The sequence below is a fragment of the Scyliorhinus canicula genome, chromosome 17, assembly GCF_902713615.1.
Source record: "Scyliorhinus canicula chromosome 17, sScyCan1.1, whole genome shotgun sequence".
In the NCBI taxonomy this organism is placed as follows: Eukaryota; Metazoa; Chordata; class Chondrichthyes; order Carcharhiniformes; family Scyliorhinidae; genus Scyliorhinus; species Scyliorhinus canicula.
In genome coordinates, this window is record NC_052162.1 from 91,186,407 (window position 1) to 91,199,975 (window position 13,569).

A 13,569-nucleotide genomic window follows, 5' to 3' on the forward strand; every position below is an offset into this window, starting at 1 on the left:
TTTTAACCTGCTGCCTGCAAGAAACAACCCACCCCTGCCCGATAAACCTCATCCCGGTGTTTCTGTAGTGGCTCAATGTAATGCCTATTCTGCCTGAGAAAATCTAATTGCCAAGTCGGCCATTTCCTCTCTTTCCCCCCCAGGCTACCGCCAATGAAGATGTGGGTAAAAGTGACGAGAATGTGGAGCGAGGCAACTGGTCCTCGAAGACTGACTACTTTCTCTCTGTGATCGGCTGTGCTGTGGGTTTGAGCAACGTCTGGAGATTCCCTTACCTGGCTTACAAAAATGGAGGAGGTAATGTCGTGAGTCGAAAATACCCGAGAGGGAAAGGCAGACTTGCATTCATTAATTTATAAAGAATATCAAATTCAATGTGCTGTGAGTGATTCATAACAGGATTAAAATTTCTAATATAAGAAACGATTGATTGAATGTCAAAGCTTTAAACTGCGGTCTATTTTTAAAATATTTTTCTTGGAATGCAAGTGATGTGACCTGTTGTATTTATTGTCCATCACTAGTTGCAGTGAGGCCAGTGTGAGATGATTACATGGTGTGAAACTGAAGACATGGTGTCAACCAGAGAAGTGAGGTTTGAGCTGTTTAGCTGGTGACCTCTGTGAACCGGTTGCGTTTTGCCACACTGTGTTAATATTTATTCCAATTCTCAGGCGACCAGCTTTTATTGAATTTGGCTTGATGGGATTTGAACTTGTGAGCTATTCAGAGACAGTTCTAGGCCCTTCTCTCAAGAGGACGAGAAAATAATACAACAGTTCTAAGGAGGCCCCATCTGCAGTGCTGAACTCAGTTCTGGGTGCCATGGACTGGGTTTAATGCTCAGTTGCCAGCAGGTTTAGAGGTCGGGGGAGCGGGGTGGGGCTTGTAAAATCCAACATCTGGCCTTCCTGCCGCCTATCTGCCAGCCCTGATCTGTCTGAAATGTTACGAGGGTGCAGGGAAGGTTTTGGGAAGCTTTCCTAATTTAGGCCTGTTGAGGCCCTTTCAATTGCCTCTAAAGGGCCTCTTCTCACTGCTGTTATATTGCCCTTGGTGGTAATACAGGGGCTGTTTAGCTCACAGGGCTAATCGCTGGCTTTGAAAGCAGACCAAAGCAAGCCAGCAGCACGGTTCGATTCCCGTAACAGCCTCCCCGAACAGGCGCCGGAATGTGGCGACTAGGGGCTTTTCACAGTAACTTCATTTGAAGCCTACTCGTGACAATAAGCGATTTTCATTTCATTTCATATGTTATTGTTCTTTGCCTTTTGATCCAGAATGGTCCGTTGAGTTGATGACAAAGAAACTACCAATCATTAGATTGAAACAAAACTAATTTATTGGATAAGAGTAAATTAAATGAAGTTCGCATGTGCTACAGAGCTACAGAACAAAGAACATAGAACATACAGTGCAGGAGGAGCCCATTCAGCCCATAAAATCTGCACCAACCCACTTTAGCGCTCACTTCCACCCTATCCCCAGAACCCAATAACTCCTTCTAACCTTTTTGGACACTATGGGGCAATTTAGCATGGCCAATCGACCTAACCTGCACGTCTTTGGACTGTGGGAGGAAACCGGAGCACCCGGAGGACCCACGCAGATACAGGGAGAACGTGTAGACTCTGCACAGATAGTGACCAGTGGGGAATTGAACCTGGGACCCTGGCGCTGTGAAGCCACAGTGCTAATCCACTTGTGCTACCATGCTGCCCTATAGTTAATAATAAAATAATATTGAATCTGTCTAGTAGTAAACAATAATCTAGTAGTCACTAATAATATTGTCGTGTTAACTCTCTCTAATCTAATCTGCTCCTTGTGCTGTTCCCGGGCTTTCTCCTTTGCTAACTACCTAGCATTCCCTGAGGTGTGATATCTATACTGAGAACTGGTGCTGCCCTCTAGTGTTTGAATTTCACTGAGATGTAATAATCAACTCTTCAATGGCTTGTCTATATACACATCATTACAACTGCCACTGGTGGTGTGAGATGACTCACACCAGGCAGGAATCCCAGCAGCTTTTGGTGCATGGCCTAATGTCAGGCAAGTGGGGGTAGGTCCCATAGCCCAACCAGAGGCACCCCCGGTATCATTCTGCCCTTTAGCCCCTAATCACCATGTCCTTCGCTCCTCTCCACACAGGACAGCACAGACACTCACATTGTTCTGCCCCCCACAATTTCAGAGACCCAAGTTTGCCCTCTCCAGTACCATTCACAGCCATGGACAATAAATACCCACCTTCTCCACTGGGACATGTCTTATTCCACAAGGCTGGGGATGTCAGGAAAGCCTGAATCGCCTGATCCTCAGCACTGATCCTCAGACATGTCAATGGAGCTGACCCACTGCCTGAAGATGATGTGTTGAGCAGCCTTTCCTCCTTGGAGCTGGACACCCTCTTCGCCCTGTGGAGTGACATGTTGTAAAGGCAGCTAGTGTTCATGCTGGCCTTGCTCATGATGTAGGAGCTGTTCATGGTATGAGTGTTCCCGCTTTTACTTTGTCAGAGGTGAAAGGTGGAGCTGCATAAGCGGCTCCCCTGCCGTGGTAAATGTTGGCAGCAGGAAAGTGCAGCAGGCGGTAAGTGAAGGGCGAAAAGGGCTAAATGACTTCAAAGCAGTTGACAATCAGCTGTCAGGAGGTGATATCACTGCCTGAGAAGAAATGCTTTTGAACAGCAGTCTCTTATGTTCCTGCCTTGGTGCTGTCTGGCGTAACTCACCAAAGCTTCCCCAGCTTGTCAGTTTCACGAATATGTCTGCACAGCTCAAGGCAATAGGCTGACTGTGTGTTAGGTGAAAAATCATTGGGTAAAGCAGCAGTTAATTACTTATTTGGATTTTTAAATACCTTACCCAATAACTGCATATGTGTTCCTCATTTGTCTTTACATCTGCCCAGGTGAAAGCCGATAGAGAAGGGGATAGGGTGCGACTCTCCGCTCCCCATGCCGGGTGGGAGAATCGCGGGAGGGCCGAGCGACTCACGACATTCCCTCCGCGATTCTCCCACCCCCGCTCGGAAGAATCGCCACTCGCCGTTTTTCACGGCGACTGCCGATTCTCCAGCTCGGATGGGCTGCCGTTCCCGACCGGTTCACGACTGCGGCAAACACACCTGGTCGCTGCTGTCGTGAACATGGCGCCAAAAGCTGGTTTGAAGCGTGTGGGGGGGCGGAGAGGGGTGTGAGCACCACGGCCGTGGTCGGGAGTGGACTGGCCCTTGATCGGTGCCCACCGATCATTGGGCCGGCGTCTCAAAAGGACGCACTCTTTCCCCTCCGCCGCCCCGCAAGATCGAGCCGCCACGTCTTGCGGGGCAGCAGAGGGGAAAACGGGAACCGCGCATGCGCAGGTTTGAGCCGTCAGCCGTCGTGACGTCAGCCGTGCATGCGCGGGTTGGAGCCGGCCATCCTGCGCATGCGCGGCTGATGTCACTTAGGCGCGCCAGCTGCGTCATTCTCGGCGCACCGCCTTGACGGTGCCCGGCGGCCGAGAGTTACGGAAGACCGCTCCTAGCCCCCCGGGTGGGGGTGAATAAGGTGAGAGGAGTGGCCTCCGAGGCCGTCGTGAAACTCGGCCGAATTCACGACGGCCTTCCCGATTTTTCACGGGAGCGGAGAATTCCACCCATAATGTCACTTTGAGAGGGATTTAACACTCACATTTCACACTCATTCAAACTGCTTCCCCCAGCCTTGGAAAATTGCCAGAGAGACTGCGCACTCCCGTCCCAGTCATAATAATAGAGTAATGCATTTTGATCTTCTGATGACTCAACGATAATGATTGATCCTCTATTCCTGCCGAAAACTCAAAGCAATCTGTTTTTGTGGGAAACACAGATTGTTTTTTCAGCTCTTGAAAAAAAAACATGTGATAAATGATCTGCAATCTATTTGTGCTGAAACCGAGCATTTACTTTGTGTCAGTAAATCTGAATATCTCAAATGAAATGAACTGGCGAGTTGGGAATATTGCAATAGGTTATCCACTTTGGGACAAAAAATGAGAAGGCAGACTATTATCTGAATGGCCATAAATTAGGAGAGGGGAATGTGCTAAAGCTATAAACAAACGATTTATCAACATTAACTGTGGGTCAAAGATATACAAAACAACAGATGAATAACTGTATGATCCTGCAGAAATAACCTCTCCCTCGTCAGTCTGAGGTCCATTGACTCTAACATTCACTTATATACTAACAAGTCTCCTAGTGGTCAGTCGGTGAATTACAATACAACCATGATATCACTACCGAGATCTGGGTGTCTTCGTATGCCAGTCGCTGAAGGTAAGAATGCAGGTAAGGAGGTAAGCATACAGGTAAGGCGGTAAAGAAGGCAAATGCCAGCCTTCATTATGAGAGGATTTGCTAACGGGAGCAGGAATGTCTGTCCTGAATTATTCAGGATTTCGGTGAGGTCACACCTGCAGCTTTGGTCTCCTTATCTAAGGAAGGATGTTCTTTCTCTCGAGAGACTGCAGGGAAAGTCTACCAGACTCAACCCTGGGATAGCGGGTCAGATGTATGAGGAGAGATTGAATCAATTAGGATTGCATTCACTAGAGTTCAGAAGAATGAGGGTGGATCTCATAGAACCCTATAATATTCTAACAGGACTAGACAGGGGAAATGATGTTCCCGATGGCGGATGAGTTGAGAACCAGGGGTCACAGTCTGAGGATACGGGGCAGACCATTTAGGACAGGGATGAGGAGAAATGTATTCATCCAGAGAATGGTGAGCCTGTGGAATTCATTAACACAGGAAGTTGTTGAATCCAAAACATTGTAGCCGCGATACTCTGCAAATGCGGCGAGTCGTAAAGGCTGCCGTGAAACTGGCCGTGTTTCACGGCAGCCTCCGCGGCCCCTCCCGGGACCCGATTCTCCCCCCCGGGCGGGGCTAGCAACGCGGCCCCGTGAAGCACGGCATCGCGGGCTTAGCGACCGTCGCTAAGCCCACGCGCCAAGTGTCACAGCGGCTGACGCGCATGACGTTGGACGGCTCCAACCCGCGCATGCGTCGATGACGTCATCATGCATATGCGTCAAACCCGCGCATGCGCGGGTCGTCATGCCCCTTAGCCGCCCCACGGACTGATCCTGCGGGGCGGCGGAGGAACAAATAGTGCGCGGGTATCGGACCCGCTGCCCGCGATCGGTGCCCACTGATTGCAGGCCCATGCCACCCTTGGCACGGCCATGGTTGTCCGGGACGGCACCTTGCGGCCGTTTTCACGAACGGTGTGAGCAGGTGTGATTGCGTTCGTGAAAACGGCCGTAAAGGCCTGGGAACTCGGCCCATCGGCCTGGGGAGAATCGTTGTTCGCCGTAAAAGACGACGAGCAGCGATTCGTGTTGTGGGGTGGCCGTGGGGGAGGGAGAATAGCGGGAGGGCGGGAAAAATGTCGGGAAGGCCCTCCCGCTATTCTCCGACCCGTCGTGGGCAGCGGAGAATCGCGCCCTGTATGTTTTCAAGATGCAGTTAGATGCACTTAAGGTGAAAGGGATCAAAGGATACGGGGGAAAGTGGAATTAGGTTATTGAGTTGGATGCTCAGCCATGATCATAATGGCAGAGCCGAATGGCCTCCTCCTGATCTTATTTTCTATGTTTCTAAAATAACATCCATACATCTCTCCTTTTCTATTTTTTTCAGGTGTGTTCCTTATTCCCTACACACTCATGCTGGCACTCATTGCGATACCAATGTTTTTCTTGGAATCTTCCTTTGGGCAGTTTGCCAGCCTCGGACCTGTTGCAGTGTGGAAAGCGGTGCCAATGTTACAAGGTTAATGTTCATTTAGCGATACAGGACAACAGTTTAACTGAATTACCGTGTTTCATTCACATTGGGATATAGAGCTTGAAGCCAGCCCTGTTAGTATCCTGATCTGCCATTTGCTTTTGGAAAAACAAATCGAGTGAACAGACAGGCGCAGCAAGTGTAATGTTTTCCTCTTTCGTTCTCAATTTAGTCATTTCTTGTGGGGTGGGACTAGTGATTTTGATGCTATTGTACTCTCTGGTTTGAGTAAAGAATTCAGCGTTGGAAGTCAGTCTTCCGGTGTATTTAAATATATTGGACTGGAAATCGGACAGACGAAGTTAGGGGCAACGTTGTGGGCAGCACGGTGCACAAGTGATTAGCATTGTGGCTTCACAGCGCCAGGGTCCCAGGTTCGATTCCCCGCTGGGTCACTGTCTGTGCGGAATCTGCACGTTCTCCCCGTGTCTGCGTGGGTTTCCTCCGGGTGCTCCGGTTTCCTCCCACAGTCCAAAGATGTGCAGGTTAGGTGGATTGGCCATGATAAATTGCCCTGAGTGACCAAAAAAGTTTAGGAGGGGTTAGTGGGTTACCGGGATAGGGTGGGTGAGGGCTTAAGTGGGTCAGTGCAGACTCGATGGGCTGAATGGCCTCCTTCTGCACTGTATGTTCTATGTTTACGTCTGTGTAGATATTAGGCCCAATATCTGGGTCATTCGCATTGATGTTAGTTTCATGTTTCATTTAACCAAAAGACTTGACAGTTCATTGAAATGTTATTTATTTATTTAGATGTCAGGGTTCCGAGCTGTGATTAATCCAATCGGTTTCATCACATGAATTGCCCCACGCTCCAGCCGTTAGTTGGCCAACACATCCATCCTTGTGACCCACTGCCTTCCGACACCAATTGGAAAGCACAGAGACTTATGACACAATTGGATGATGATTGACTGACAGCGAAACAACCTTTTTCCGATTATCAATATTTTTATAGCTGGCGAAGGGAAATGTTCAGATAAATGCAGAGTGGGCAAGATTCCCATGGCGTCTTTCTTGGCAGCACGAGGCGGGATCTTTCTGGTTCCGCTGCTGTCAATGGAATTTTCCAGTGAATCCACCCCACGCCATCAGGAAACCCGTGGCGGGGAGCAGGGTGGGGGGGGGGGGGGGGGGGGGGGTGGGGTGCCATCGACTGGAGTGGGCAATCCTCCTGGCATGAACTGCCGAAGGGTCTCGCCCATTAAAAATCTTTTTTCACGTCCCTATGGTTTTTCTCCACACAGCAGTGCCCTGGAGATTGATCTTTGATTCATGGACACCTCAGGCCAACCCTGGAGGGTTAGCAATCCTATGGAGCAAATAGGTCACTGAAAGGGGTTTAAAAATGTGAGCAAACGTTGTCCATTGATGTGAAGTGACGCAGGGTATACAATCTCTTTGTGATTACCAATATGCTTTCCAATGACAAGCATAATTAGAAAAGTAAACATGTGAAGGAGGTTTTGAGAGAAATAATGAGAGCGGATGTGCTATTTAAAATTTTAATAAACAAAACCTGATGTGTACCTGAACAATGCAGCTAGTTCCAGGGCAATAATTCCAGCGCTTTGTGTCTTTAGACCAAGGAGAACCCTATTACTGATTGTCAACTCTGGTTCAACTGGACAGCTGAACATACTTGAAATCAAAAACAATGTTTAATAATTTCTAATCAAAGTTCCCGCTGCTCATTCTATTTTAAGGTGTGGGGATCACTATGGTCCTGTCCAGTACGATTATTGACATCACCTACAATTGCATCATCACCTACAGCCTGTTCTACTTGTTCGCCTCCTTCCAATCCCCCCTGCCGTGGGCAGACTGCTTCAGCTGGTGGGGCGCAGATGAAACATGCAGCAGGACTCCCAAAGGTACTGTCTGAACGTCTATTGGATGGCTCTCAATACTCTCAAATACCTTTCTGGTAGACACATTCACCTGGTTGTACTTGCCCTCCACCTCAGACATGAAAAATGTTAGTAAGTGGAGAAGGGAGGAATCCTTTCACCAATGATGTAGCTCTGCCCAGGGCCCTCAGCCACGAGCATATTTGCTATAATTAAACTGTGCTCAAAGAAAACAGTGCAGCATGATGCTCAGGCAGGAATTGGAGAACATTGACGCATTTAGCGACTTTAAGCCTTCTCAGTTGATGTTGCTTTCTGGCCTGCAAAAGTGAGACCGGAAAAGCCATTAATTGTATCGTTCAATGTGGTCATGATTTATGAGTTTCCAGAGCCTGTGTCACAATGGGGACATATGTTGTGTGGAGATATATGTTCTATGTAGATGTTACATGGAGGTATAATAATAATCTTTATTGTCACAAGTCGGTTTACATTAACACTGCAATGAAGTTACTGTGAAAAGCCCCTAGTCTCCACATTCCAGCGCCTGTTCGAGTTCACAGAGGACGAATTCAGAATGTCCAAATTACCTAACAGCACATCGTTCGGGACTTGTGGGAGCATCCAGTGGAAGGAAACCAGAGCACACTGTCTGTATACAAACCGGAGCACACAGACAGTGACCCAAGTTCAGAATCGAACCTGGAAGCCTCGCGCTGTGAAGCAACAGTGCTAACTACTGTGCTACTGTCCATACCCGGTCTGGCCTACATGTGACTCCAGAGTGACAGCGATGTGTTGACTTTTAACTGTCCCCCAAAGAAATGGCCGAGCAAGCCATTCAGTTCAAGGGCAATTGGTGATGGGCAACAAATGCCAGCCCAGCTAGTGATGCCCACATCCCAAGAACAAATTAAAAAATAATGGGTTTCAATCGGACTTAACTTGGGCCCCAGATCTCCAAGGCAACCAGGTCACATCAGCTCATCAGCGGGAAAAAGTATTAGCGGATCACATGCTGCTTTTGACCTTAAATGAAAAGAGGCAGTTTAAAACATAAGCACGTTTTGAAATCTTTCATGTTAACATGTGTGACAATGGGGACATTTATAATAGTGGGGATATTTGTTACAATAGATATATGCATTGAAATGGGGATATGTATTACAATGGTGATATGCCACATCTTTTGATTTTTCCTGTCAATCCTTAACTCAGAATATAACAAAGGGCTGGGAGATCCCCGCCAGAGGAAATTCTACGACAACAATGTTTTTAGATAATCATGACACATCGAGGGAATGGTTTATAGGTTAAAATCTTAAACTGGTTTTATGGTTTCAGAATATTTCAAATAAAATCTGTTTTTACAATTAGAGTGAGGACCAGCAGTGGACTATGCTCTGTGCGGAGTATACAGACTGTACCTTTAGATTCTAACCTGTCTGTAACCTCCCCCATGGAATAAATAGGATTAGTCTGATTTAGTCAGGCTGTAACAGTGTATCAGTGATCCTGATTATATCCCGAGAAATTCATCATTCCCAGTGAAATGTAATTCTAAAACAGATTCCCCATTTCCCAGATCCACTCTGCAATCTCACTCTGGATCATGGATATTTTGAAATGGTGAATACAACATGGCTACATGTAAACAATGCAACTTGTCCAAATGGATCAGAAATCTACGTTCCTCACCAGAGCCCAAGTGAGCAATACTGGGAGTAAGTAAATGACAACAGATATCTGCACCTAGAACCTGCACAGCTGTACCAGCAGCTTTCTCTTGGGAAGGTTTGTTGGGTGAATGGCCTGTTTGATGAGTGAAAAGCTGTTTGATTCAGATAGAGGTACTATTTACATCATACACCTGTCACAAAATAACATTAGAACAGGGACACTTTCCTCAGTTAATAGCTCCCTGGTTTATAACACTGCAGGTTCACGTTAACACTATTTACACAGTGAAAACTTTGTTCAACTTTTCATTTTACCTCTTCAAAGTAGTGATTCACTACGAGAATTCTCGAACATCAATATTTCCAAGTATCAGTGACTGATATCCCTTTCTCTGTATGTTTAATTGAATCCTGGGGTGGGATTCTCCGACGCCCCCCGCCGGGCCGGAGAATCACTGGGGGGTGGGGGTGGGGGAGGGGGGGGGGTGGAGTGGGGGGTGGCGTGAATCCCGCCCCGCCGCCCCGATTCCGGCTGCCGGATTCTCTGGTGGTGGTTTTTTGGCGGGGGCGGGAATTGTGCCGCGCCGGTCGGGGGCTGTTGGCAGCGGCCCCTCAGGCGATTCTCCGGCCCACGATGGGGCGAGTGGCCGCCTGTGTTCGTCGGGTCCCGCCAGCGTAAAATACACCAGGCCCGTACCGGCGGAACCTGGCACTGCGGGCAGCCTACGGAGTCCTTGCAGTGGTGCAGGGGGGATCTGGTACCGGGGAGGGCCCCCACGGTGGCCTGGCCCACGATTAGGGCCCACCGATCCGCGGGCGGCCCTGTGTCATAGGGGCGCTCTTTCCCTCCGCGCAGGCCGGTGTAACCATCCGCCAGGGCCGGCGCAGGGAAGAACCCCCCTGCATATGCACTGGGATGATGCCAGCACATGCTGGTGCTCCAGCGCATGCTCCAACTCGGCCGGCAGAGGCCCTTCAGCGGCGGTTGGCATGGCGCCAAGCCCTTTGGCCCTGGTTGGCGTGGCGCCAACCCGGCCGGGGGTGCGGAGGATTCTGCACCTTCCGGGCAGCCCGTGCCAGAGTGGTTCACGCCACTCCTCAGCACCGGTACAGCCCGCCCCAGCCGGTTCGGGGAGAGTCCCGCCCCAGTATTGTCTTTAAGACTTAGTAACTGAACTGGGTGAAACTGGGTGGAGTGAGCACATTTCGCAAAATTACGGAGCTGAATGTCCTCAATAATTCAAAAGGAGAGGAAGGTAGGAAAGATAGTGAGGGTGTTCTGTTCATTAAAGATGGGGCGAGATTCTCCGCAAATGCGGAGAATCGTAAAGGCTGCCGTGGGACAGGCCGTGACCCACGGCAGCCTTCTCGGCCAAGTCCGGGGCTAATTCTCCCCCACGGGCGGGGCTAGGTGCGCGGCTCCGTGCGTCATGGTGGCGCAGCCTTGATGATGGTCGTCAAGGCCGCACGTCAAGTGTCACGCTGGCTGACGTCATCGGCCGCGCATGCGCAGGTTAGATAATGCCAACCTATGCATGCGCAGTTGGGCGTCTTTTCCCTCAGCCGCCCTGCAAGATGTGGCGGCTTGATCTTGCGGGGCGGCAGAGGGAAAAGAGTGCGTCCGTTACGACGCACAGCCCGCGATCAGTGCCCAGCGATCGCGGGCCTATGCCTCCCTTGGCACGGCCGTGGTACTGCCGTACCAATCGGGCCCCCAGATGCCCCAAATGGGCATCTGGTGCCCGTTTCACAACGGCAGCGAGCAGGTGTGTTTGCTGCTGTGTTGAAACGGGCATGAAGGCCAGGCCGCTCGGCCCATCGGAATCGGAGAATCGCCGCTCACCGTAAAAAATGGCGAGCGGCGATTCGTGGTATGGGCCGGGTGTGGGGGGGGGGGGGCAGAATAGCGGGAGGGCGTGAAAAATGTCGGGAGGCCCTCCCACTATTCTCCCACCTGGTGTGGGGGGGGGCGGAGAATCGCGCCCCACATTAGTACAATTATGGGCCAGAGTTTGAAAAAACACCAAAGTATATTATGGAGTTCATCTGACCATTAACTGTTCATTGATGTTAGTTATGATGAGCGCAAGAGCCTGTCTTTCAGGTGTTATTCAACAGTTCTTAGGCGCTTCATTCTTAGAATTTAGGTAACATTTGTATGAACACACACAGTAAGAATTTTTATCAACTAGAGACTTAAAGACCCCACACAGCTATAGTAATCTATGCATAACCCTTAACGAATCCCCCCTTAACTGTTCCAATTCAATAACAAAATCCAAGTAAAACCGGAAACCTCTTTTCAAAGGTGTGGCCCAGCACACGGCACTCTTACTGGTGTCAGACTTATTAGTGCTATTCTTGTTCCCCCTTCCAAAGAGCAGGTTTGAATTCCTTCCAGAAAGCAATTATCTCTTTTAAGTTGTCAAGCAGTCTGAAAACAGCTTTTAAAATGAAGGTAGAGAGACATTTCTTTCAACCTGTGCAGTTCAAAACCTGTCCAAAGCTCAAAGCGAAAGTAAAACCCCACAGAGCCACAGCCCAGCTCCACCCATAAATGACATCACTGAAGCAATGTGATAAGACAAAAACATTTCTTAAAGAGACACTCCCATGACACTAAATATCAATATGCAGAGTCAGTTAGGGAAGATATAAGAAATAGCTCAGCGACAGATTAATTGTTGGACTGTTTATGGGTCCTCCAACATTAACAATGCTGTAGAATGGGATTTGCAGAAAGAAATAATGGGGCTTGTGAGAAACGTACTGCAATAATATGGGTGATTTAAATTTATATTTGGGTTGGACAAAAATAGATTGGCAAAAGTAGCTTGGAAAATGAGCTCACAGAGTGTTTTCAGGACGATGTCGTGTAGCAACATGTTCTCGAGCCATCTGGCAGCAGGTGATTCTAGACTCGGTAGCACGTAATGAGTCAGGGTTAATTAATTACCTCAAAGTAAGGGAGTCTCAAGGTAGCAGTGACGATGCCATCATTGAATTTCACATTCAATTCGAGAAAGAGGAAGTGGCTCTACGACTGGAGTTTTAAACTTAAATAAAGACAATTACAAGGATATGAAGTTAGAGTTGGTTAAAGTGAACTGGGAAAATGCTTGCAGGCAGGTTAGAATCAAAGTGATAGAAATAGCGTGTAATTCTGTGGCGAATAGTGGTCGGTCAGAAAATGGGACAGAATTTAACAAACCGCAAAGAATGACTTTAAACGTGCTGAGGAGGGAGTAATTAGAGCATTGGAGAAAGAAATATAAAAACAGAGGGCGGAATTCTCCGGCTGCACCCTCTCGGCGACTGGAAATTCCCGCCTGAGGTCAGTGGACCTTTACAAGACCTGTGTCCCGCCCATGGTGAACTTGTGGCGGATGCGGCCGAAGAATACAGCCCGGAGAATAAGATTTTCAACAAATATTTAAATGAAAATGAAATGAAAATCGCTTATTGTCAGGAGTAGGCTTCAATGAAGTTACTGTGAAAAGCCCCTAGTCGCCACATTCCGGCGCCTGTCCGGGGAGGCTGGTAGGGGAATCGAACCGTGCTGCTGGCCTGCTTTAAAAGCCAGCGATTTAGCTGAGTGAGCTAAACCAGCCCCATGGTTAAATAGGGAAAAAGGGAGAGGGTAACCAAAGTGGGTGTTCATTGTCCAAAGAATGAGTTTGTGGAATGAATAGCCGGAAATAAAGAATTGGTAGAAGCGTTGAACATATATTTTATGCCTGACTTCACTATAGACGATACAAATATAGACGATACATATTTCCAATACTTCTAAATCAAAAGGTGAAAGGGAGGGAAGAACTTAAAACAATTACATTCACCAGGAAAAGAAAAACTGAAGGAACTATTAGAATTAGTAGTGAATAGGTCACCAGGTCCCAATGGACTTCATCTGAGGATCCTAAAAGAAGTGGATGCAAAGATAATGGGCGGGGTTCTCTGGAAATCGGCAGGGCGTGCCAAAACGGCACACTGGAGTGGCGGGAACTACTCCGGCGTCGGGCTGCCCCAAAGGTGCGGAATCCTCGACACTTTCAGGGGCTAGGCCGGTGTCAGAGTGGTTTGCGCCCCGCCGGCCGGCATGGAAGGCCTTTAGCACCGCGCCAGCCGAGCTGAAGGGACTCCGCCAGCCGGCGTGGGTTCGTGCATGTGCGGGAGAGTCAACGGCTGCTGACATAATCCCCGCGCATTTG

The 13,569-nt window shown here is 48.8% G+C and overlaps 1 protein-coding gene across 2 annotated transcripts in view; it reads left to right on the plus strand.

Moving 5' to 3' along the window:
* LOC119951662 (sodium- and chloride-dependent neutral and basic amino acid transporter B(0+)-like) overlaps positions 1–13,569 on the plus strand; it is a 97,347-nt gene that overhangs the window by 51,367 nt on the left and 32,411 nt on the right. For both annotated transcript variants that reach the window (XM_038774852.1, XM_038774853.1), the window contains exons 2-5: positions 144–297; positions 5,683–5,814; positions 7,536–7,703; positions 9,265–9,403. In XM_038774852.1, the coding sequence (XP_038630780.1) occupies positions 144–297; positions 5,683–5,814; positions 7,536–7,703; positions 9,265–9,403 (593 nt within the window). The remainder of the gene's footprint in view (positions 1–143; positions 298–5,682; positions 5,815–7,535; positions 7,704–9,264; positions 9,404–13,569) is intronic.